The sequence below is a fragment of the Columba livia genome, chromosome 2, assembly GCF_036013475.1.
Source record: "Columba livia isolate bColLiv1 breed racing homer chromosome 2, bColLiv1.pat.W.v2, whole genome shotgun sequence".
Lineage (NCBI taxonomy): Eukaryota > Metazoa > Chordata > Aves > Columbiformes > Columbidae > Columba > Columba livia.
In genome coordinates this window covers 100,538,329-100,562,404 of record NC_088603.1, presented here as the reverse complement: position 1 = coordinate 100,562,404, position 24,076 = coordinate 100,538,329, and the positions used below count along the sequence as shown (strand labels likewise).

The 24,076-nt window shown below is 42.8% G+C and overlaps 1 protein-coding gene across 3 annotated transcripts in view; it reads right to left on the bottom strand.

Annotated features, from left to right (window-relative positions):
- Positions 1-24,076, bottom strand: part of ZNF516 (zinc finger protein 516) — a 105,106-nt gene that overhangs the window by 6,528 nt on the left and 74,502 nt on the right. For all 3 annotated transcript variants that reach the window (XM_065053009.1, XM_065053007.1, XM_065053008.1), the window contains exons 3-5: positions 8,688-10,166; positions 4,134-4,238; positions 3,159-3,226 (exon numbers count right to left, since the gene is read on the bottom strand). In XM_065053009.1, coding sequence (XP_064909081.1) covers positions 3,159-3,226; positions 4,134-4,238; positions 8,688-10,166 — 1,652 coding nt within the window. The remainder of the gene's footprint in view (positions 1-3,158; positions 3,227-4,133; positions 4,239-8,687; positions 10,167-24,076) is intronic.

Sequence of the window (24,076 nt, the reverse complement as noted above, 5' to 3'; positions counted from 1 at the left end):
GCAACTGGAGTGCGCTCCCCGAATTCATGCCTACCAAATCAGGTCTTTAGATGCTGCTCAATGTATTCCAAACTAAGATACATATTCATTGTGGATAAGCAAGCTTAATTATGGATATATTGGGATATTTAGCATTTATAAAAATATTCAGAATATTCAGTATGTTTAATATGGCAGCATTTCAAGAGAATATACATGTCTTTGCACAGATTGTATTGACTTGGGATAAGTAATGAGCATTTTTTGCCCTTTAGACAAAGAAGAGTAAAAAATATTCCAGAGCTGCTGGGAAATTCATTTTATATGAATATGTCCTTATTTATTTTTTTAAAGCATTCAGGTAGCAGAAAGCAGAAATTAATGTCACGAAGGAAATGAACACCTTATTTCCCACCTTTTTTTAATATATTTTATTGGTGCTGATAACAAAGAATGAAGCACAGCCTAACACTAATATTCTCAAAACTGGGTGTGTATAGTCTTCTTCACACGGCCCTGTAGGCCACCTGCTTTCCAGTAATGCTGAACACCTGCATCTCCTGTAGGTAGTTCACTACACTGAAGTAGGTTTCCTATTTAGACACCTAAATATAGATTTAACTGGCTCATTTTTGAAAAAGCCTTCCTTTAGATCCTATTTTTAACATGCACAATTAGAATTATTCTACAAGAAAACTGCTATATAATGTAGCACTGTCATAAGCTACTATGCTGGGGGACTTTAAAAGCCCTACCTAACATTCTTTTGTAAAGGAAACCTTTTGAGATGATCTGGTTGACTACTGAAGGGAACGGGGGAACTGTGAAACACTAATGTTAATATTTCTACTCTTTAGCAGACTAGTCAGGGGAAAACATTTTACCTGTGAGGAGAAAACATTATGTAAAGTGAATCATTTCCACTTAACATTAAAAAAAAAAGCCCTTTCATTCTCAAGCTACCATATGTGGTAACTAACATTTCTTTGCTCGGAGCATGTGTATGGCCCTTCTGTAACTTGAACTGACTTTACACCTTAAACACTCATGAACAGATCTGTCCCCAATTAAGAAATGAAATGAAGACACGGAGTGACAATGTTTAATGTAGGAAAACGTAATGTTATCAGAATGCTGCAGGCATCGTTCTCAACGCAAGCTTGTTTCTGTGCTTCTAAAGGCCCCTACAGCTGCAGGTAGAAATGAGTGCATTTTCCCTCCCTAGCGCCCAGGGACTGCGCAGTTGGAGTCTTCTGGGGGAGCACAAAGCCTGCTCACGACGGGAACGAGTAAAACAGCAGACAAGTGAATAATCCTAAGCGACACAGATGCTGACAAACCAAGACAAAGGCTGATACTGAGGAGGAAACAAGGCAAAAGAAAGGAAACTATCTCCCGGAGAAGTGATCATAGCGCAGCTTCTGTGGAAGACAAACTGACTGGCAAGAGACGAAGCGATTCATGAAGCTAACCCCAACCCAGCATTCTGCTATATTGAGAGATGCTGTAATTTAATCAAATACTTCGAAGACAGATTGACACAGACTGAGACTGCAAGAGCAAACTACATTTGCTGTGGAAGAAGCTAGTCAATAAATTCTGGCATGGCAGTAGTTTACAAAGACAAGATTATGAGTAAATTTATTGTGCAGTAATACAATCCAAATTACAAAAAGAGTCCAGATGCAGGCTGGGCTGTCAAATCTCTTTTTTGGATAGATACACCCATTTCAGAATTTTTGGGAAATATATTTTCAGCTTTGACCTTATATTGTCTTTCAGAGGAAAAAAGCCCAGATGCCTTATATCAACTACACGAGACAACATCACGAGCACAAAAAGATGAAAGAGCATTTTAAAGATGCTTAGGTTTACTAAATCTATATTACTAAACCTATGAGAACCAAAGACTAGTTGAGCTAGTTTGCAGAGCTGCAGTGTTTCACTCTGCCACATGCTTCTACTGAGAGGTATGCCCTTGCACAATTCTATTAGATAAACACCAGAAGTAGAGCACTTTCATCTAATTCTCCAACTAGAGCATAACTTTGCTGCTACTATCCCACAAAAGCCAAGCAAACATTGCTCACAACACCTACTTAAGTGCTAAGCCATTCTGAAAGCTTTATGAGAAGAGTTGTTGGCCACTTCTACGACCTGACAGCAACTCAGATACTCCTGTGGCAGTGGCTGGGCTTCCCACATAGCCTTTGGGCTGGAAAGATGAGCAAAAGAGGAGCTCAGAGTCTCCATGAAGGGTGCAGCATATGAACTATGTGACATGGTGCCCAGCGAGGATGTTAACTGAGTGAGCAGAAACCAACTCCTGAACTTCATGAAGGAGGGACTAGCATGGAGATGCATTCTCTAAGCGTGGCTGAAACCATCTGCAATTGTTTAATAAGAGACAGGAGGACAGGAAAAGTGCTGTAGTCAAAACTACACTAAAAATGCGGATGAAAGGAAAAGTGAGTGATGTTTCACAAGGCGATAAAACTGCCCATGAGAAGGTGTGCCCTGAAATACACGTGCCAAGCTGGAAGATGGAATGGGAAGATCCAGATCATGACACTGGTCTCCAAAGACAGAAGATACACAAAACAAATTCAGTTTAATGGTTTTCTATGTAACAGCTTCGTCATACATAATTCAAAGTGCTGAGAAGTGTTTGTTAAGACAGGAAACTCTGTATACTAGAAACAGGAAAGCAAACCACCACACAGAGGCCACAGAAACTGGAGGATGAGAGCCTTTCAAAGGCCAGATATGAGGACATCGGGGTACAAGTACTCTTCAGAAAAATACAGACTAAATATTAGTTGTATTGTTGCTATAGAAAACATGCTAGTTGCAAAAGTAAATAATTTCTAGGAATTCTTTACATTCTAACTCACTATTACATATCACTGTGCATTACAGAGTTACCTATCCCATACAGGTCCCAGTAAGCCAGTAACATGTTTATTTAAACACTAGCTACCTGCTCTACAATTAACTGACTCTCTATATAACAGACTTCGATAAAACACTTAAAAAATTTAAGAGCTAAAACTCAAGCAACACTGTTATTATTTATACATGTTATAAAACAGTCAGTATTTTAGTGATGAGTATCACTGCACAACTTTTTCCCAGCTACCACATTAAAAACCAAACATCCAATTAATTGTAAAACATACTTGTTTTGGGGCATCTGCGGAGGTGGTGTGAACTTCAGTACCTCGGAGTCCATTAGACTCAAATACCACTGTGGGAACAAGAGGGCTTGTTAACAGATGAACATTCAAGCTTCGTTAGTGCGTATACATTATTTGAGACCATTACAGATTAACCACGTTCAAAAAAAGACACCAGCTACCAGCCTATGGCCGGAAAATACCAATTTACCGTAACACTTACTGTAAGAGAGTGTGCTAATGGCAGCCTAGGGCCACTGCCCTTTTTAATTCAGACTTCGGTGCGGAAGAAAGCAATCACTGACAACATTAATTATCAGTGCATGTGTAAAGGGACCCTCTTCTTGCATTACTTACCATTTGGCCTCTGTCATTTTGCATCAGACTGGCTTATGTATGCATCATTCACACTTTTCAGGAGGAACCCGCTAGTCTCACTGTCTCGCGCGATGCTCAGGAGGTCTCTCGACACCGGTGGCTTTAGCCTCCTACAGCCTCAACCACAGACCGTGCCAGGTTAAAAATGGCTGGTGGGGATTTCCCATTTTAGGGCTGACCGGTCTGTGGAAAAATCTCGTTTCTCGCAAAAATGTTCCTGTCAACAACAACGATGAGGCAAAACAAAGCCTTATGTTGTGCTGAAAGGGGTACTTTGATTTCAATTTGTGCTGGTGGCAACAGAATTCATTAGCATATTCATTTCTGAGTACCCTACTCTCTAATTAAAATAAAACATTTGCAAACAGACTTATCTTAAATGCATTGCAATTTTATGGGGTTTGGGCAGGGATCAGATAAGCAATATCTGGAGAACAAGAGCAATATCCATAAAAATAAAAAACCTGTCCATTAGATTTAGGTACTAGAATTACTTAGGTTAGCGTGGTAACTGAAATATAATTCTTGGCATTTCGTTAGCCAGATCCAAAAGCAGGCAAGTGGGAAAGGAAGAAAGCAAGAGCAAGTGTGAAAAGGTACCTGCATGGGACCTCTGATGAGTTCTGAGGTGACCGGGTTGGGTAAAGCATTTTCCACATTCTCTGCAGACGCAGTCTCCTTGGCGTGTTTGTGTCCTGAGCATCCCTGTAGTCGGGAGGGAGGGAGAGAGGGAGGAGAGGGTAGCGGGGGGAGAGGAGAGAGGAAAGTTGAGAAGAAAACATTATGCCAGAAGAAAACATCATTAGTATGTCTAATGTGTCATTATGTGAGGCTACCTTCAGGCCCTGGATGACAACTGTCAGCCTTCATCTAGGCACTGGCTGACAGGCCAGGCACACAGAGGACTGCAAGAATGCATAAATTACATTGAATTAAAAAATGCTCCCCGTGATGTGCCCGCACCAGGACTGGCATGTCAGGTGTGCGCTTTTCAGAGCAGCTGGATCCACTTCTCAGCCATCACCCAGCTTTGTCAAGCAGTACATCAGGCAAATCAAAGTGACTCCAGCGTGGCGGAGACAAGTCACATGGATAATAGGAAGTGAGTAGGACCAGAGCCCGACTGTCCCCCCCGGGCAGCAATACCTCAGAGACAAATGCAGAGCGAGCGGAGCCATCACAGACTGATCAAACCTTTCGCCCCTGCCTACCTGCCTGCCGGTGCTGCTTTGACCCCAGACCTCTGAGGCACAGACGAAAGACATCTGTGAATGAAAGTGTCATTCCGGACATTTTGAGCTGGTAGCAGCGCAGCAGCCTTCCCCCAGCCCTGGGTAAACATGTTTTCTAGGCCATTAGCATTTGTGGAAAACCGCTCAAACCTCTCCTTTTTCTCCAAAGGTCAGTTTACAGCATCTGACTTAAAGGGCTGGTCTTTGTCTTTTTGCTGCTGATCAAAAAAGACACATTTGACTTTTATTGGGCTTTTTTATTATTAAAAAAAAAATTATGTTTGAACATCATCTTTTCTATTTTGGTAAAACTCCCTCCTTGGAAGGAAAGAGTTGATGTTTCTATTTGCCACTGGAATACTTTGGCTTTTAGAGATATTCTTAGGGGATTGTCAGCACAAGTGAAGTTTTAGTTTTTCTTTCATTCACAGCCCCCCAACCCATTACAGCATTTAAAACCAATGAAATTGTGAATAAAGAAGTGGCAACAAAAGCCCCTGCCACAATCGAAAAATCAACTGCAACATGCCAAAGGGCTCATCTGAAAATGAATGGAAAAGAAGATGGGCTGCCATTTACTCTGCTGGTTGGTATTGCACCAAGTGTCCTGCAGTGTTTTTTACCACAGCACATATTTAAAAGAAATGTCTGGCTGAAAAAACAAAACCAAAACCAAATACAACAACAACAACAAAAACACCATCAAAAAAATCTAACAACAACCAAACCAAACCAAACAAAACAACAACAAAAAAAACCACGAAAAAAACAACCACCAAAAAATACCACCACCTCACTAACAAATAATTTTCTCTCTTTACAACAGCACCTCCTGCAGATGGCAGCACAGTCTGTATAATGCAGCTGAACACATTCCCAGCAATTAAGTTCCTTGCAGTCAAACACATGATGATGAATTAGAGGCAAATCCAGACCACAGACACACCCACACACCCACAAAAATCACTTAAATTTCAATAAGAGTTTCACTGTACTATAAGAATACAATTTGCCTCATAAGACAGTGATGACTAAAAAAAGGTTTTCTTGTCTGTTACTGTAAGCATTTTCCCCTCACTGGCCAGAACAACAGCTGCAGGCTTGAAAGCAAAGCTGAGCCAAGTGTGTTGAGGGACCAGACACGGCCTTTGCTGGACCACTGTGCTGTCCACCAGACAGGAAGGGACAGGCAGGGATGGGCAAGGCAGCTGAGCAGCTCCCATGGAGCCTGGGAGGCCCAGGGAAAGAGTGCATCTGCTGCTATAACCCATCCTTTCCTCATGTAGTGATTCATGTAAATATCATTAATAAAATAAACGACCACTACTAAATATAAGATTATCTCTACAAGCATTTGGGAAGGCTGGGCAGGGTGAAACAACCCTATCATACACAGAGCAAGCTTTGTGTTTGCAGCTGCATCACAAAAGCATATACAACACCACTCTTTTCCAAGGACACACTGGACTAGACACAAATGTGAAAGAAAGGATCTAGTAACTCCAAGGGAAGATGAACACTGCCATATCACACACTGAAACATTCTACTACAATCCAAGATGAGGTAGTGTACCAAACACCCAAGCAAAGCCTACTGGAAACTTTCAATTGGGAAAAAAACCTCATGTGACAAATAGTATATCTAAGTAGGATTTTTGGTTGCTTATGTCATGATTGCCATATTAAGACTTAATTGTATGATGCATATTGACTCAGAGGGCTCAGTCTAAGGCTGTGTTATTTCAGACAGGGTTGATTTACCCTCCTCTATTCACAGTTGGTAGGATCTTGTTCCTTTTGCCTGCGGCAGCTTTTTTAGTGCTATGAGTAACAGTCATCAACCAGCCAATTGGTCTGGAGAACCATCAACAATATGGAAGTTGTATATAAAATAAAGACACACTACATAAGAAACAAAGTTTCAAATTCTGAAAACTTGATTGATATAAAACACTTGGAATGAAAGAAGAGATTTCAAGGCAGAGATGGGAACTACATAACTCTCAGTTAAAGTGTCTCTGGAAATCACTGCCCAGCAATAACGTTTTGGCAGTAAAATCCCTCTTTTAAAAATCAGGTAAATAGAAAGACCTCCTTAGAAAACCTGCCCCTACTTTACTTTGCGCCAGCAGTACTCATGGTTTTCAGATGCCTGCGTTCACCAAGTCACCTTCCAGTTCCTGGCTTTTACTGTTTCTCTCCATCCTTCTTAGCACGGCTGGGAGCTCACTGGACCAGTAAGATTTCTCTGAGCAGGCTGACTATTAAATAACACCAAGGAGGGCACCCACGTGAAGGTATCCCAAGTGGATGGTGGAACAATTAACTGGTATTTAGAGCAGGCAGGGAGAAACTTTAGACAACATTTCCAGGCACTGGGATGGCAAAATCAAAGTTGGCTGGACAAAAACAGGAATGCTGACCCTGCAGTTTCAGAAACCGAGCATTTCCTCCTCTGCTTCCTTAACAAAAACCAGGAGCTTGATGTTAGTTGTGTTCATCACACAGCCTCTAAACACCTGCAAAATGGTCTACTTGATAGTAATAAATAACAGTCGCTTCTTACATAGCATTACTTCTTCAATTACTCAGTAAAACTGACAAGTGGAGTGGCTGAAAGGTGCACCTCTGGACTATTTCAGTCAGATTTTGCCTTCCTGTCTTCTCCAAAAGGCCTTCCATCAGGACCTGACCAAATTCTCTGGCTCCTTCCTTGCCTCACAGCTGACAGAGCAGTCAACTCACACAAACCTTCTGGGCACTAGAACAGAGCTGTTCTTAGACTACCAGCTTCCAAATGTCCTGGGTTTCATCCCACTTGAAAAATGGGGTCACAAGCTCCATTTCACACATGCTTTTGACAAAACAGAGAGCGTTATGTCAGGTGAGGACAAGAGAACGCTGGTCTGGAACACACACTTTATCCATGGGGAGCTCGGTTCTTGCACAACAGCTACTAAGAGAAGAAGAGTATATAAAAAAAAAAATGGGATGGTCTACAAATGGTGAGAACTGGGACCATGGATCCCTTTCTCTCCCCTGCCCTACACCCACACCCACCCCCTCCAGCCCAAGAGTGATAAATCAGTGTGATTTTCAGTTTCCACTGAGACAAACTAATTCTGGCAGATAATCAGAAAAGTATGGTTTTGAATGAAAACCCAAAGGTGGTGGTGTTTTTTTTCTTTTTTTAGTTCTTCTTTTACATGGCAGTTGACTGGCAGGAGACAGGAGAGCTATGATACCTTTTTAGTCCCTGAACTTTTAAACTGGCTATTTGCACAACTGCTTTTTCTGCTTACGTGAATTAGTAAGCGCATATTCAGCCCTACCTCTTTTTAACTATAAAAATACAAATGGATCAAATGAATAATTTGAAAAAAACAGCAGTCTTTGATATGAACAATGAAGATCTTAAGACTTTTGTCAAGAAAGACAAAGGACGCTGACGAGTAATCATCCTTCTCTGTTGTAGAGACTTGTTTGCAGACAAAATTGAACAAAACCTCCAAAATAACATCACAGATAAGCCCCAGAGAATGTTTACTTTGCCCGAAGCAAAAGGACTATGATGTGTGCCAGCACACAGGGATCTTCCTGTGATGACTCCTGTGACAGCACAGCTATGTAACTTTAGCCCACGTGAAGCGAGGGGACAAAGGAACAGTAATACTCCAGGTGGAACCAGACACATTTAACCTGCGACAGAAATGTCACACAGTGAACAAGAGGGGATGCTGCAATGTTAGAGATCGGTAAACAAACCTATTCAAGCCTATCCAGAAATGATAAAAACAATGAACTTGTAATCCTAACTGTTAAAGGGAGAGAAGGAAGAAACCGTGAAACAGCGTGTTGTGGCTCCGAATGAAGCGGGAGCAAGCCGCACCCTCAGCTATGGAAGGGCTTGTGAAAATCTTACCTGCATGATCCAGGACAGGGCTGTTGGCACCGCAGGTTTGGTACAACGAAGCAAGGTCCTTTGGAATGTATGTTTTAAAGATATTTAAAACGTCCAAACGTTTCTCATGCCCGTCTGATCCCAGATCCTGCTTGCTGGAGTGTAAAGCCGGAGAAGCTCCCACGGCGGTGGGCTGGGGCTGCAACAGTGGGCTCGCTCGCGCTGCCGCTGTGCAGTTTGCCAGTGTCCTCATCTCATTCCCAGCCTTCGTGTGAGACTCCCTCTGAGGCACCAGTGGCTCTTCGTGTTTAGCGTACTGCTCATTTTTACACAGAGGATGATACTGCGGCGGCGGGCTGAATTTGGCCTTCATGGAGTCAGGCACGCACTGCTTACCTGGAGAGGCAAAACTAGGACTTCCTTGGGGAACCCCATACTTTTCCACTTGCTTACTGTTGGTGGGCTGTGTGCTAGGCCTGGATATGACTGTCGGAGTAGGCGTTACGCTTCTTTTATACGCTCCCATTTGCATAAGTTTGGAATTTGCTTCATATTTACTTTTTTGTTGTGCTGCTATGCTGTATTGCTCCTGGGAATGGTTCAGCTTGGGCTGTCTGTACCCATCCAGGCCTGATAAGCACGGACCACAGTGGCCAAACGCATGACTGTCCTTTGACTGATGGGTACTCCCAGATTTTGCAGTCATCCCGATGGAGAGAGAGCTGCTTTTGGACCCCGGCGATGCACTTGGCACTTGAGTGCGTGTAAATCTGGCAAGGGGCAAAGGCTGGCACTCCTTACCGCCCAGAACGGGAGGGGGGCCGGTACGCCCACTCCTTGCCAGAAAGACCAGGTTGTTTTTAATACTCTTGAATCCATTCTGTTGAACCCAAGGGGGGGCCATGGAGTTACAGCTGATTTTGTGCAAAATTGTTTTGTGCATCCACAGGACTTCAGGGTAGTAGGTCTTGTGACTGCAGAAAGGACATGGGTAGACAATTAAAGCAGCCTGCAAGGATGTATTCAGATTTTTATTGCATGAATTATCCCTTGTTGATTTTTCACTCAAATCGAGCGGAGCTACCTCTAGAGCTTCAGCACCTTTTTCTATCAGAGGATGCTCCCTGTGTAAGTTCAGCAAATATTCTCTAGCACGACTAGCCTGCACTTCAAGTGAAGTTTTCAAATCCATGATCATGTTTGAAGATGCCTGGCTCACACCTGAGGCAAAGCTAGCAATGCGACTACAGCAAGGGAGCCCTTGGCTGTGGTGAAATGCTGGCATCTTTACGTCTGTAGAACCTTTTAGATCTTGGTATTTTGAAAAAGGCTCCTTGCTGGTGCTCTCCAGTGCTGACACAAGGGCAGGAATCTCTGGCTTAGATTCCCTGGCCTCATCTTGTCTGGAATTGTGGCTTCCCAGCTTCGGGAGTTCATCCAACTGAGATGTTACCATCGGGGATTCCTCCTCAGAAAAGTTGCAGCGGTATGGCTTTTCATCTGAATGGGACAAACCAAAAAAAAAAGGTCACTGTCATTTTATGCAGGAAGGAGCCCAAAAGACTGAGCAAAATTCAAGATTAGAATAAGATAGCAGGAGAAAATGCAAACTTTGGTATTAGTATTGTAGTGACAAGCTAGAGACTAAATGTACTCTATAAACAAGAAAATATTGAAATAAGACACAACAGTTCAATTTACTTTCAAAGATGACTGCAAAGTCTGGATAAACTCTCTAATGCTGCATGTTCCCAACATTTTGAAGAAAGAACAATTCAGGAATATACCTATATTAAAATTCCAGGATTGCAAGAAAAATAAACAAACATGCAACCATTTAAAGCTTTAACAAAAGCAAAGATAATGGAGCCAGATAAGACTGACCTAGTTAAAGGTTTGTCAGTACTTCCATTACAAGCCCCTATATTCAAAGGGTTTATAAGTCAGCAATAAAAATTGGCTTCACAAAAAAAAAAAGCATATAAGGAGGCACAGCACATAGAATAAATTGCTCACTTAAGAGGGACTTTTGCAGTGGCCAAGAGTACCAGATGAGTTATGAATGATGTAAATTTTGAATTTTCCATCCGTTAGTTTAAAGCAGACACATTTTTTTAACATACTTTTACGTGTGAGTCAAACTTCAGGAACATTTTATGACCACTCAATCCACTGAGAGATAAGGAGTTCAATATTTTCAGCCATGTAGATTACAGAATTCAAACCACACTTTTGATTCTTCTCATCTTCTTCTTCGCTTCTCAGCCCTCCAGAGTACATTTATCTAGCTTAACACACGTCCTGGAGAGGCATACTGGGCAGTAATTAAAGCCATTTAAAAGGGAAAGAGAAGAGTCGGATCTGTTTTGCTGGGAGCTCTGGCTACCTCTGCCAGCTCTTGCGATGCCGACCTCGTCACAGCCACTGATGAAGCCACTGAATCCCTCCAAATCAGATCACAAATCACTTCCACGGAGATTTCCATCACAGCACTGAGGTTTACTCCACTGAAACCACTTAACACGTAACTGAATGAAATCATCTGACAAACTTTCAGTTTCAATTAACATGCAGTTAATGAGCCACTGCCAGGCAAGTGGAAGGAGACAATGCTCCATCTAAAATGTTACCAGTCCAAAGTGATTGCTGCATCTGTAAGAGGGGTGAGAATGGGAAAGGAGTGAACTGCTCTAGAGCTGCATATCCTCTCACATCAATTCATAAAAGCCAGCACTTCAGAAAATCAAGAGCTGTTTGTTACTGCAGTGCAGCGCCACAGGCATTATTCTGTACAGCACAATGGAAGAAGCATGTCTTCACTGGAGTTCCACTGCAAATAAAGTCTATTTAGCCTTGCCTTCAATTGAAGCAAAAAAAAAAAATTCTTAAGCTTTTCTTTAATTTGAAGTAATTAGGCTAAAAATAACCCATAGATTTGCAGCCTTGCAGGGCCGAGTGCTGACTCTGTTAAGATCATTTTCTTTTCAAACTCTCCACGGGTGTAAATTCACGGGGGGAAAAAAACACCACAACCTAGAAACTCTTTTTTTCCTGTGTTGCAGGGGGCACAGCTTTGGGAAAGCATGTGCCCAGCACTTCTAGCCAAATTTACAGTTTCAAACAAAGACACCGCATGCAGTGGTGAAATCTGACACTGCACATCTGTGTTATTTTCAAAGCACATCTGCCAAAGTCCAAAGTATTTGTGCTCTTATATAAGATTTTAAGGCTTCTCTTCATGATCACAAGTAGTGGCTCCTTTGATCACTGTAGTAAATAATAAAGCAACGCAAAACCAAATCACTGGGTTGTAGCAGTACTCGGCAGAGACTGAACCAACCTACAGGTGATGCTGAGCAGGGTGGGCAGAGGAGGGAGGTGGGGGACCACGACCAGCCCCGCTTCGGGGGTCTGCGGAGCCAGGAGGCTCCGGTTGCTCCTTGGTCCACCTGTGCGGAAGTGACAAAGGGGCACACCAGCAAATGCTTGTGAGTCCCAGGTTGCTCTGCGTACCTTGGACACTCCTTGATGCATTCTGATTTGGTCAAAAACCTACGTGCTGCACTGCTTCTGCAAAGAGGACAAAGTCAAACAGAGAGTGACGTGGCACAGATCTGGGCACTGGGCCTGGTCTTTAGGTCTGGACTGTTCAATTTAGGTCTGTGCTAGGTGAGGGAGGGAGCAGGAGGAAGTGGAGACATAGACCACAGTCCCATGTGCCCCAATAGCCACAGGTATAAAGTCTGGGACTGCAAACCCAGAGGTGACTATTACAGTCCTTTCAGCCCTATTACTTTAGTGCAGCCACAAAAGACAAAGGTATTTTCTAGGTGGAAAATGTAGCACGGAGCAGGAAAACGATGGAGGCATCTCTGAGGTGTATCTAGGGCTGCAGTTGCCCTAATGCTGAAGGTATAGCTTCTAACAACTCTTCATAATGTCTTGCTAGATTCAATTTTTCTGATGTCTCATACGAACAGTACTGAACATACTAGGAATAATTTTGAAAGCTTAGATCCAATTTTCAGTAGCAATATTTGTGTTAATTGTTCAAGCTGCACTTCCAGCAAGCAAACAAACAAACAAGCTCTACCCGCTTCCCCAAGATGTGGACAGACATGTTTTCCACCTGTAGGCCAACTCATACTTCTTCCCCAGCCCCATCCTGCTCTCCCCACCAGGGACCTGAAACTCCAGATATTGACACCCAGGCTGAAACATCACTATGTGCCTCACTCCCCATCACAGGTTGTGGTCCCGTTCGACTATGAGCAGGTAGCAAATGCCAGGGGGAAAGAGGGGATGCAGGAAAGAGCAAGAGAAGTCAGTATGTGACCCAATAATATAGGCAGAGCCTTTTTAGAAAAATAGATTAAATTTATTTCTGCCTGCTCCCAGCCGCTTGCCCCAGCTGAAAATGGGTACTAACAATCCCTTTAAATCACTGGTATAAAATATTGCTCTAACCCGCACAGTGCAGGCATTACTGTCACCAGAAACTTTTGAGATTTTATTATGGACATGTCAAAGCAAAAAACCATGAACGGGATTCCTTTTCCATGATCTCTAGGGACTATAACTCACACTTCTCATTGAAAGAGTTCTTGGCTAAGCATGCTCTCACTTTTTATCCTCCAACCCCTATCATCTCCTCACACTTGCCTCAATTCCTTTGTTTCTTACACAAAACAGCTGTTTACCTGCTGCACTTAAAAGAATGAGAGAGGTTCTTTTACCACATCCCTGAAGTGTTACACAGGGGTGTCTGCTGAAGTGGATACATTTTACAAGGTTCTCACCCAGGAGGTGACTGCTGATCCCACCTCATGTCTTCGACCTGTCCATAGCTTCAAATATCAACAGCATCACAGATCACAGGAGCGCAAAGCAGGACAGCATGAAGCACTTAATTGTATGGGAAACCATGGTCCAGAAACACAGGAACATTCAGGGATTCAACCAGTTCTTCAAAAATTTACCTAATTGTCATCATTCAGTTACATATCTTACACAGGCAGATAAAAGTGACTCCCCTTCTCCCAAACACTCGTATCTCTCTTCTCTATTTCTCCTCCTCACAGGCATAAACTCTACTTGTTTCCTCCCCAGCTCTGTTTCTCCACATAACCAAATTTCAGAATGGGCTGCACAACTGTTTTAATTCATGAGGCTTCCTATAAAGTAAACCAGGCTACAAGCCTGAGGACAATGGAACTGTGATTTCTATTCAGAAGAGCAGAACTGGCTAGAAATCGGCCCCTTTTCTGGCTAGCTTTACAGCACTAGGAGTTGAAGGGAAAGGAGCAGATGTAATGTGTTTGATTTTTAGTAAACATTTGATAGTGATTTGCACTTTGAGATGAATGCCATGTCTCCATTTGAAAACTGGCTGCAAATAAATCATGATAAAAGCAAAGGATCACATTGGAAAAAGGTGCAATATTGCAAGAGCTGTATTAGGTCCTATTTCACTTGGTATTTTCTTTAATGATCCAGAAGAGACTCTAGACAGCACGCTAACTTAAATCTCCAGGAAATATCGCATTTGGAGGAGCTGCAACAATAACGGGGACAAGGAAATAACGCACAGGGACTTAGAGAGAATAGAAATGCAGTCTGAAATAATCAAATGAGATTCATTCTGGAAAATGGCAGGCTAAGACAAGTGAAGGGAAACATTCCAAAAAAAACCCAAGCAGTGGGAGGGCGGAATCTGGGAAGCAGCAATGTTGAAAATAACAGATGTTACAATAGATGGCAAGTTAAATACAAGTGTATTAGGTGAGGTTCTTCAGCTTAACTTCCACAAATAAAAGTGTGCATTACAGAATTTAAAATAAAAATAGAACTACCCCTCTGAAGAAGACATGATGGCCATGCTGGTCACACTATTTTATACACACACACACACACATATATATATATATACACATATATATATAACAAAATATATATACTATACTATCAGGCAATATGTAGAAGCAATATGTAAGCACAATACAAGACACAGCAGGGGAAAAAATGCAAAACACAGGTCTGCAGCAGAAAATCAGACTCTCTTGTCCTGTGAAAGAAAGGTCCAATGAAAATACTCCATGCCTCTTGTGTATCTGTGCAGATCTGCAAACAGGACAAGTCAGAAGGAGCTGAGAGAACTGCAACAGAAAAGTAACCAACCAGAAAATAAAGATGAAGACTTAAGTGTCTCTCACATGGTTGAGGGAAGATGGGAAGGTGACAGCCCAATGCCTGCAGCCTCCCCAGGAGCACCAAGCTCCAAAGGAGAGAATTATGTCATCCTGAGCACTGGAGTCTATCACAACAATCAGATATAATTGCGTGCAGGAAAACTCATGATGAGTAGAAAAAAAAGAAACAACTCAATTCTGTGTATTTTCAGCTGGCAGAATAAATGTCAAGGGAAGAGGTGGAACACCACTTGTGCTGTAAAACCTCTATGGATAAAACACAGATTACCAACGCATGATAAAAATCCATTCTTTTCACGGGGAGGCAGAAAGCATGACTTACTCCTTCCCTTCACTCTACCAGCACAGCAAACCAAACCCCCTTGTACACTAATACCCACACACTACAACTGCATTGCAAACATACACCAAAACCAGCCTTACTTTCATACTAATTCCCTATGTGGTTAGCTAAGGAAAAGACTCCTGGAGTGCTCAATGGTGAGTCCGTGATACTCCTTAGCAGTAGGTTTATCATCTGAACACAGGCCAGGCTGACCCAGTATCTGTTTTGCAGAGGATGATTTATCTTCCAGCAGCCATGTCCCCTGTTCTAGCTGCCTGCATATCTACTTTTTACACATCACACAGCATCGGCCAGCTCCCCTGCTTTCTGCTCTAGCTACTTCACTGGGCAGATCCCCAACGTGGAAAGAGGGCATGAGGTGGGAGACAACTCTTACAAACCCTCTTAGGTTTTCTTACAGCACAAGGCCACGTGCCTCAATGAGATACTGGGAATAAAAACTGATGCTATTTTGATACAAGATCCAGTTTCTCATCTGAAAAGCTCATCTTGCTTCACATGTTGTTAGATGTTTTCAGATGCAGCTACCGCAGCTCCCCAATAATTCAGAAAAAGAGATGATGAAGGATCAGACTAGTCAGTACTGCAGGTCGGGACAGGCTGGCAGGTAAGAGGGTGATGCTAAAGGGCAGAAAGCACACGATCAACTAACATCCCTGCTTCCTCTCAGACTAATTTTAGATATAACCATGAGTGGTTTTGGCTGAGGTCTGAGGTTTTTAACAGGGCAGAAACCCAACACAGCTCTTCAGACTGAGATGCTGGCTGATACAGAGGTTGCACCAGCCAGCTCACCCTGTCCCGCAGAGGTTTCCCTGTGGCTCTGTGAGGGGAGAAGGGAAGAAGGGAGAAAGATGGGGAGAAGGAAGGGGAATAATGCTGTCCTGCACTATGGCCCAGCAGCACACAAAGAATGAGTCCCAGGTGTCCCAAGAAGTCCTGCATCTGTCTACTCATGAGCAAGATGTTTCTGGTTTATACTGCACTGCTTTTCTTTATTATTCTTCAACATTATTTTTTCCTTTATTTTTTCTTTTTGTGGCTAGATGTTGGGGAGTTACCTTTTCACTTCCACACCATCAGCCATACGTTTCTGACAATGCTATACTTTCATCCTCAGCAAATAAACCCAGATCGCAGGTTTACCGGTCAGAACTAGCAGCCCTGTGGTATAGTTTGCATTCATGGTCTCCACTCTCCTCTTCTACATCTAGAGACCTTGTAGTTCCTAAAATGACTTCTCATTGACATTTTAATCTCATGGCTGACAGTTTCAGGCCAAGGATTCATGATGGCAACTGTCAGCTTTCAACCAAGTATTTCTTGGAAAAGGATGCAGACTATGAAACAGCATGATCTCACAAGTAGAGAGAGAAGAAACGCAGTTTTGTATCCTTTTTTTTTTTTTGGGAGTGGGCCCAGGAAGGGGAAATTACTATCTGACCAAAGCAATTTTAATTCTTCTAGGCACCTTAGAGTAACAAAATGTAGCTTTTTTTCACCCCACTCTTTTCTTCACAAACAATACTACCATTGTTGCCATGATGATCACATGACTAGTGCTAAAAGCCCTAAATTCAACTTTTTTTTTAAAGACCATGCAATTTTTCAGCTGGTTTTCTTGCACATTTGTTTTCAGGCTTCCCTCTATTCCTGGAACAACAACATACGGATTTATTCCAAAGTCCTGTTTGCTTCATTTCACTAACTTTACCCTCTGCAATTTCTAACTTCACCCCCAAGTTACTCCTCACCCTCGTTGCTGAACACTTAAAACATAGTACCACCATGCCCTGAGCATGCAAATAGCTGAAGGGCCTCATTATATTGTTCACCTCTTTTCCTCTGCAGAACTGGGGGACACTGCAGGGGGTGAAAGTGGGGACAGGCCAGCCGAGCCCACGGCTCCCTGGTCCCCATTTGACTAATCTCTCTGGCATTGTTCGGGAGGACACCTGCTGCTCCTAAAAACAAAACCCACTGAGCTCTTACAATCCAACCAGCAAAAAACATGAATAGGCAACAATCTAACTAGTTCAATAAAGTTTGTTCACAGTTCTCCACAGCACATGTTGAGGTACTGGAATTATTTTACATTTTTATTGTTATTATCATCAGAGATACTGATTGCATTAGTTTTGCATTTTGGACAAAATCTGAAAGGTCACCAAAGTGATTGGAAATAAAACACCAAAATTTTAGTTGATTGAATTTGAAACTTAACCTTTTAAGATGAGTGAAATCTGAGTCTGAGAACAGTTATGGTATAGCACACAAAAGACCCCTTTCTACAAGGTATTCCCTGGCTCAGTAAAATTACAAATTCCTTTGCACAGCAGAAATGCTTTAGAGTTATGTCACATTTCAAGGACCACTTCTTTTTTACTTTTTTTTTTTTTTTTAAAAAAAAAAGGGAGGCCTGAACCCATCCCCCATCTCCACAGCCACAGATGCAAAGGCCAGCGAGATTATTGGAATTTCAAGCACTTTAAATAGAGAATAGGCACCAAAGTAGTAATGGAGGAACTAAGTGGGAAAGGGTATCGGCTCCAAAATCTGTCAGGCATGTTATTAGGTACCAGAGGCAAGATGAAAAAAAAAAAGCTGAGAGTTCACCGCAAACTTTTCCTTTCCAGCTACTTGCGTATAACTTTTTCCTTAAAGAGTATTTGGCTTTATTGTTATCTAGGGTACTGATGCTACAAGCCTTCCAAAGGCCAACTGGCTGCAAGATCATGTGCACTCCACTCTCCCCTCGCATAGTATCTTTTCATCACCCTCACCTTCGCACAGGCGCACATCAACTGCAACAAGCTTTGCGCCAAAGTCTAAAGGCAAACTCTCCTTCTAGCACCAGGTGCTTTGGGATCTCTCTCCCAGGTATCAGCCCTTCCAGAGTCAACACAGACTTTATTTGAGGGTGAAGAAGGAAAGCATCCACAGCAGAGCACATAACAAAGTGAAAGTGCCTGTGTGGGTAAAATGGTTGCTGCTGGCAGTGTGTCACAGACATGGCACTTCCAGTGTTCATCATGTCTCGCTGTACCTCCTCAGTGAGATTTGTTTATAAGTCATTGTGTACATGGTGCATAGGAATTTTGGGCAGTGGCAGAGATAGCAATGACTTACCAACCCTTTCTCTTCTGTATTTCTCACAAAGGTACATGAGGGTAATCTCTGACCAGCAGCAGAGGAAAAGCCCCACAAAACAACGTCTACTTATCTGCAGGCAAAGCTGTAGCTCCTGTATCACAGTATTTCCAAGTGCCTTTTCCACCCTTCATCCACACAAGCTTGACCTAAGGGTAGTTAAGACCTCAGCATGGCTTTTGCCAGTTGAGAATAAAGTTTGTCCTTTAAACAAAGAGTTGCAGGGGAGGTGACACTGGTCTGTCCAGCCTCACACAACAAGGCTGCAACTAAGCCATCCAGTCCCCAGCTGGTTGCTGCATCTTGCTCGCAGCCCCAGCACAGCCCCTTCTGGGACTGAATTTCCCAGTTATGTCCCACCGCCACTCTTGACCCTGTGAGCTTCAAGAGCATCTCAGGGTCTTCCCATCTCATGCAGGGCTGCCCCAGCTATAGCCAGGCAAAGCATGGCACCAAGAAGCCAAACTCGATTGCCCATGTTACACACAGCTTTTGCACCTCCATCCCCACCTCACAAAACTCCAAACCTGCTTTTCTTCCTTTAGGAAACACAACATCAAAGTGCACAAGTAAATGCTGAAAAAAGGGTCTAACACCCCCCCTCACAGACAGAAGGCACTAACATATAGGTACCTTCACAGTCCCACATCATTGTCTGAATGCTAGAAGGTGGTGAGGGAATGGTAACTACTTATCTATAAATCATGGATATATTAGAGGTAGAGCTGAATACACAGGACCAACACAAAAACACTTGCAGGGACTGCTTGTCCAAATGAAAACTGTATGATTTGGCATTGCCTTAAATGTTGCTGCTCACAATATATTTAAAGAAAGTTATGGGATATAAAACCTCTGGAATGCTCTGCAAAATTAGGAAGTGATTAGGCCAGATGATACCAATTTGACTCTAACACAGCTTTGTCGTAATGCCAGAGTTAATAGCAGTACTGTATGAACTGGTCCAAAACCTAAGCAGAGTATTTCCCGTACGCTTTGTAGCTGCCAGGCAGTTCTGCGTGTGTGGCCCTGCCTGTTAAGTTTGGTGCAGGTAGAAGGAGGAAAAAGAAAGGGCATCGGACCATTAACACAGCGGGATACATAATTAAATTTGAGAGGGTAGGATTTGAGTAGGGGGTGTTGTGTTTTTTGGCTTTTGGGTTGGTGTTGTGCTTTTTTTTTTTTTTTTTAATTTAAGGCACAGGAAGAGAAGTACAACTGATGCATCAAAACTACTTGCAGAGGAGATGGAAAATTATGACTCAAGTTGGCTATTTTTTTTTTTGGTCTTTTTTTGAAAGTAAGTGGCAGTCTGCCTATACAGCCACTCCAAACATAGACCCAAACAGTTGTAAATCTTCCTGGAGATTTTCCCTTTTGTTCCAACAGTCAGACTTGCTCCAATGTCTGCCCTGGAGCATCTTTTTGACATCCACCTGTTCCTCCTCCTTCAAGTACATTAAGGAGAAAAGCTTTCCAGGCCAGGACTGTGGACTGGCAGCCACCCCGTACAGCTTAACATTCCTCATCCAATACTTCACTTCTCCTGTCATTTATTAAGCGTGGATAGCATATTGCCATACATCATAATGCCCTTTACTAGAGCTACTCAGTCTAAAAACAGAGGGTACAGCTGTGCTCCAGGCTAGCATTCTGCAGAAATACCTAAGCTACAGCCAGCAAACCCAGTATGGCAACAGAGGTAGCACAGCTATGAAAACAAGGATCTCTGCATCGCCTAATTTACCTTGTCTCTCCTACCAAAGGCCACGCTACCATGGCCGGTGGCTCTATTCAGAGACTCCAGGCAGTCATGGATCGCTACTGTGCATGTCAGTCATATAAAATACAGCAGCACATCACAGAAAGATGAGCTTAGATTATAAGTATTATGGGTATTTAAAGATTCACTAGGTATACAGTACTTGAGCAGGAAATATATTTCCTTGTATTATTTTTTTTTTCAAGTTTTCAGAGGAAAGAAGTTTGGAAAGCGAATGGAAAAAATAGGGCTGGAAAAGTAGAAGAAGCAAGTCAGATCAAATCCACAACATAGGCTGGACAGACTGAACTATCGCCACTGGAAACTGGATGCCCTTGGTGAGGGGTGAGATTGCTGCATCGTAATTATCACCATTACATGGTGCCACAAAGATGCGGCAGGACAGGTGAGGAACCAAGTCCCGGTGAGTGTGGGATGCAGAGTTCCCTCAAGATACAGGAAGGCTACTGAGCTACTGAGATCACAAGTTGATTTAAACAGCTCTGCTCCGGATGGACCAAAGGCAACCAGAGCTCCCAGGGAGGATGCATTGCAGCTGCAGGCCTGACGGCAGCCTCTGGTCACTTGGCCAAGGTCACCAACTCAGTACCGAGGCTGAACCACACCGAACACAGCACACGTGACACAAAACCTGCAGGGCTGGGCCAAAGGCCTCAAGAAAAGAATCTGGAGGCCCTGCCTGCCAGACCCAGCTCCTCATGAGCAGCATCTGCTGCCACTGACCACACAGGGCAGGGGTATTTGCAGTCTGGCTAATTGCTAGATAAGTAGCCTTTCATTTCCCCTTCCTTTTCTTTCCAGTGTCCTCCCTTGCCCCTTTATGTAGGAACAGTGGAAACGGTAACAATAACTACAGGAGGCACTTCCAGCAAAGTAAATGGCCTTTCAGACCTGGCTTGAAACAACCCTGTGACAGCCTTACTCAGATCACTAAAGACATCAGCCATTTACTGGCAACTTCCATAATCCCCTTGAAGAGCTGACAGACAAAGCAGGCTGGAACCTATGGCCACCAGCAAGGCAGCAGAAAGGGCAGCTGCCTGCAGGCAAAATGTGCTCTAAAAGGGATTTTGAGTTTTAGATTTTTTTTCCTGACACTTTTCCATTTATACCAAGAGGTAAATTTTGAGAGCTCATGAGAGCACCCAAGTTCTGGTCTCGCTTAAATTCTGACTTTTTAAAGTCTTACTAATCTGGTAAGTAAGAGGAAAAAAAAAAAGCAAACCCACACACCAAACTTTTAAGATGTAATTTTAAAGAGAAAATAAATAAATTCCAGCATATCTTCATCTCCGGTGCATAAGCTTCTCATTTCAAAAAGACAGGAAGTTGCTTGTTTGGGAAGGAAGTCAGATGAGAATCATCCCACGGTGCACGATGTAGCTCAGAAAGGTCAGGAGACAAGGGGATGTCTCTAAGATGTATTGAAGAAAGAAGAACCAGCTGTGTGTTTTAATGAATCTTTCAAATAATAAAAACATTGTTATGCTAAAGGGGGGGGGGGGTTGGGGGGGAGGAGAAATCAAATTAATTTGAAAAATGGCAATGGCAACACATGGCTTTTAAAATAAGCTTCACAGACAACAAAATAGTAATTCTGTACCTGTGAGTCATGACTATTTATATCACACACTCATTTTAATAAGAGCTGTGTTAAAACACGAAAACATTTTTAAATACTGAAACTAACTACTGCATATAGTACATAGGAAGCTTTGCAACTTTTCCAATTAGCACCAAGGCTTAAAGGCAGAAGCGAAAGAAATGCTGAAAAACACTGCCACAGGCTGGCTTAATTTGGAATTTCTCCTTTTCAAAAGGACTTGGAAAAAAAAAAGAAAACAACACACAAAACACCACACGAAAAAACACCACCACAAACAAAAAAAAACCACCCCAAACAACAACAAAAAGAACCACCACCAACAAAAATCCAACCAAACAAACAAAAAACCCTAACACATTCAGAAGGGCTGGAAAGTATTACCGATCTTTTTTTTCCTTTCCCAGCCCTCATTCTGTTATGCACTTTACCAGAAAGTAGAGAAGTATGTTTAATGGCAACATACAAACTTGATTCGATAGAAAAGAACTTCTACACATGTACCTGCAGCAGCCTGCAAACACCATTTTGGGTGAGAGGCTCAGCTAACCTCACTGACACCTCTTGCCTCCATATTGAGAGCGAGCCCCTAAAAAGCAGCATGAAAAATCCCCATGACTGCCATGAGATTAACAAAGGAAGAGTTTAAAATGCTGCTGATAAGCTGTCTATGAGGTGTCCAGAAACAGAAAGATGCCTGCGACTTTAGAACAAATCTTTTCTCCTCAGACATGCAAACCTGTCGGGATGGAGGAGAATCCCGCTGGGAACAAGGAACAAGCTGCATCTATTCTTGGGAAAGAGCTGTGGCCTGGTGTATTTTTGCAAGAAGCAGTACTGACACCTCTCCGTCTGAGGAGCTCAAGTGTTAATTATTCCCCAGCGCTCAGGTCCTGAGTTTTTGGAAAAGCAGGAGGGCCATCTGCTTTCCCAGCAGCACACAACGGGTCTGGGCAGAGCAGCTCCAGCAGGTTGAACAATGCACTGAGGGGAAACAAGGGGAACTGAGGCAACTAAACCACCTCCCCACGCTACCACCAGAGATGTGTATCAGTTGCAGGGTCTGTTGTTATGCACATAAAACTCCACAGGGAAAAAAATAAAATGAAGGATTAAGTTACCAACAAAGACAGAGCTCCTCAGATCACCTACATCATTTACTTGCCATTTATCCACTCCCTCCTGTTACAAAAGGCACGCTATCCACCCCCTCATCCCAAACACAGTTGACTCCTAAAGACTGCTTCCAGGCAGAAATAAAACTCGCCTGAGGAAGAACAGGCTTAAGAAATCAATCTGGTTAATTCACATTCTTAAATAGCAGAAAATCATGCAGAAAAAAAAAACAAGAAAAAAAAAAAACAACAGATGTTTGCCCAGATATTTCCAAAAAGAGAAACGTAAACAACTGCATAGTGTGTGTGTGTGTGTATGTATGTCCCCCCAGTAGCATCACACGAAGAAGTACTTTATAACCACAACTACTCTGGTAAAGATACAGATTAGAGCAATGTCAGGGAAATAAAGCATTTTGAAAATCCTCCTTGGAGTCATTCTAAATCTATTCACTAAGATGCATTTGATCCATTATTTAATCCACCTGCACACCTGACTATACATAAGGTCCAGGTGATAACCACTCTTTTTGGCACAAACATTGCATGAACCTGATTTGAGTTCTAGTTCTTTAGTCAAAAGAAACACATAGCTTCTCAAGTGACTCAAAGCAGTTACAAGAGGTTACACAGAGTTACCTATCTCTGCTCTTAGCACTACTAAGGTGCACTTCACCTTGGCACCTTCATCTGCATAAAATCACAGAATCATAATACAGTCTGGGTTAGGAGGATCTTCAAAGCTCATCAAAACCAACCCCCTGCAATGAGCAGGGACATCTTCAACTACATCAGGGTGCTCAGAGCCCCGTCCAGCCTGGCCTTGAATGTTTCCAGCAATGGGGATCTATCACCTCTCTGGGCAACCTGGGCCAGTGTTTCACCACCCTCATTGTAAACAATTTCTTCCTCATGTCTAGGCTGAATCTCCCCTACTTTAGTTTAAAACCATCACCCCCTTTCCTACTGCAACGAAAGTCTGTCCCCACCTTTCTTATAGGCCACTTCTAAATACTGAAAGGCTACACTAAGGTCTCCCTGGAACATTCTCCAGGATGAACAACCCCAACCCTCTCAGCCTGTCCTCACAGGAGAGGTGTTTCAGCCCTCTGATCATTTTTGTGTTCCCTATTAAAAGCTCACCCTATGAATTTATCATGATGTGCCACATATTTGACCTTTTCCTCCCATGAACACACTGCCG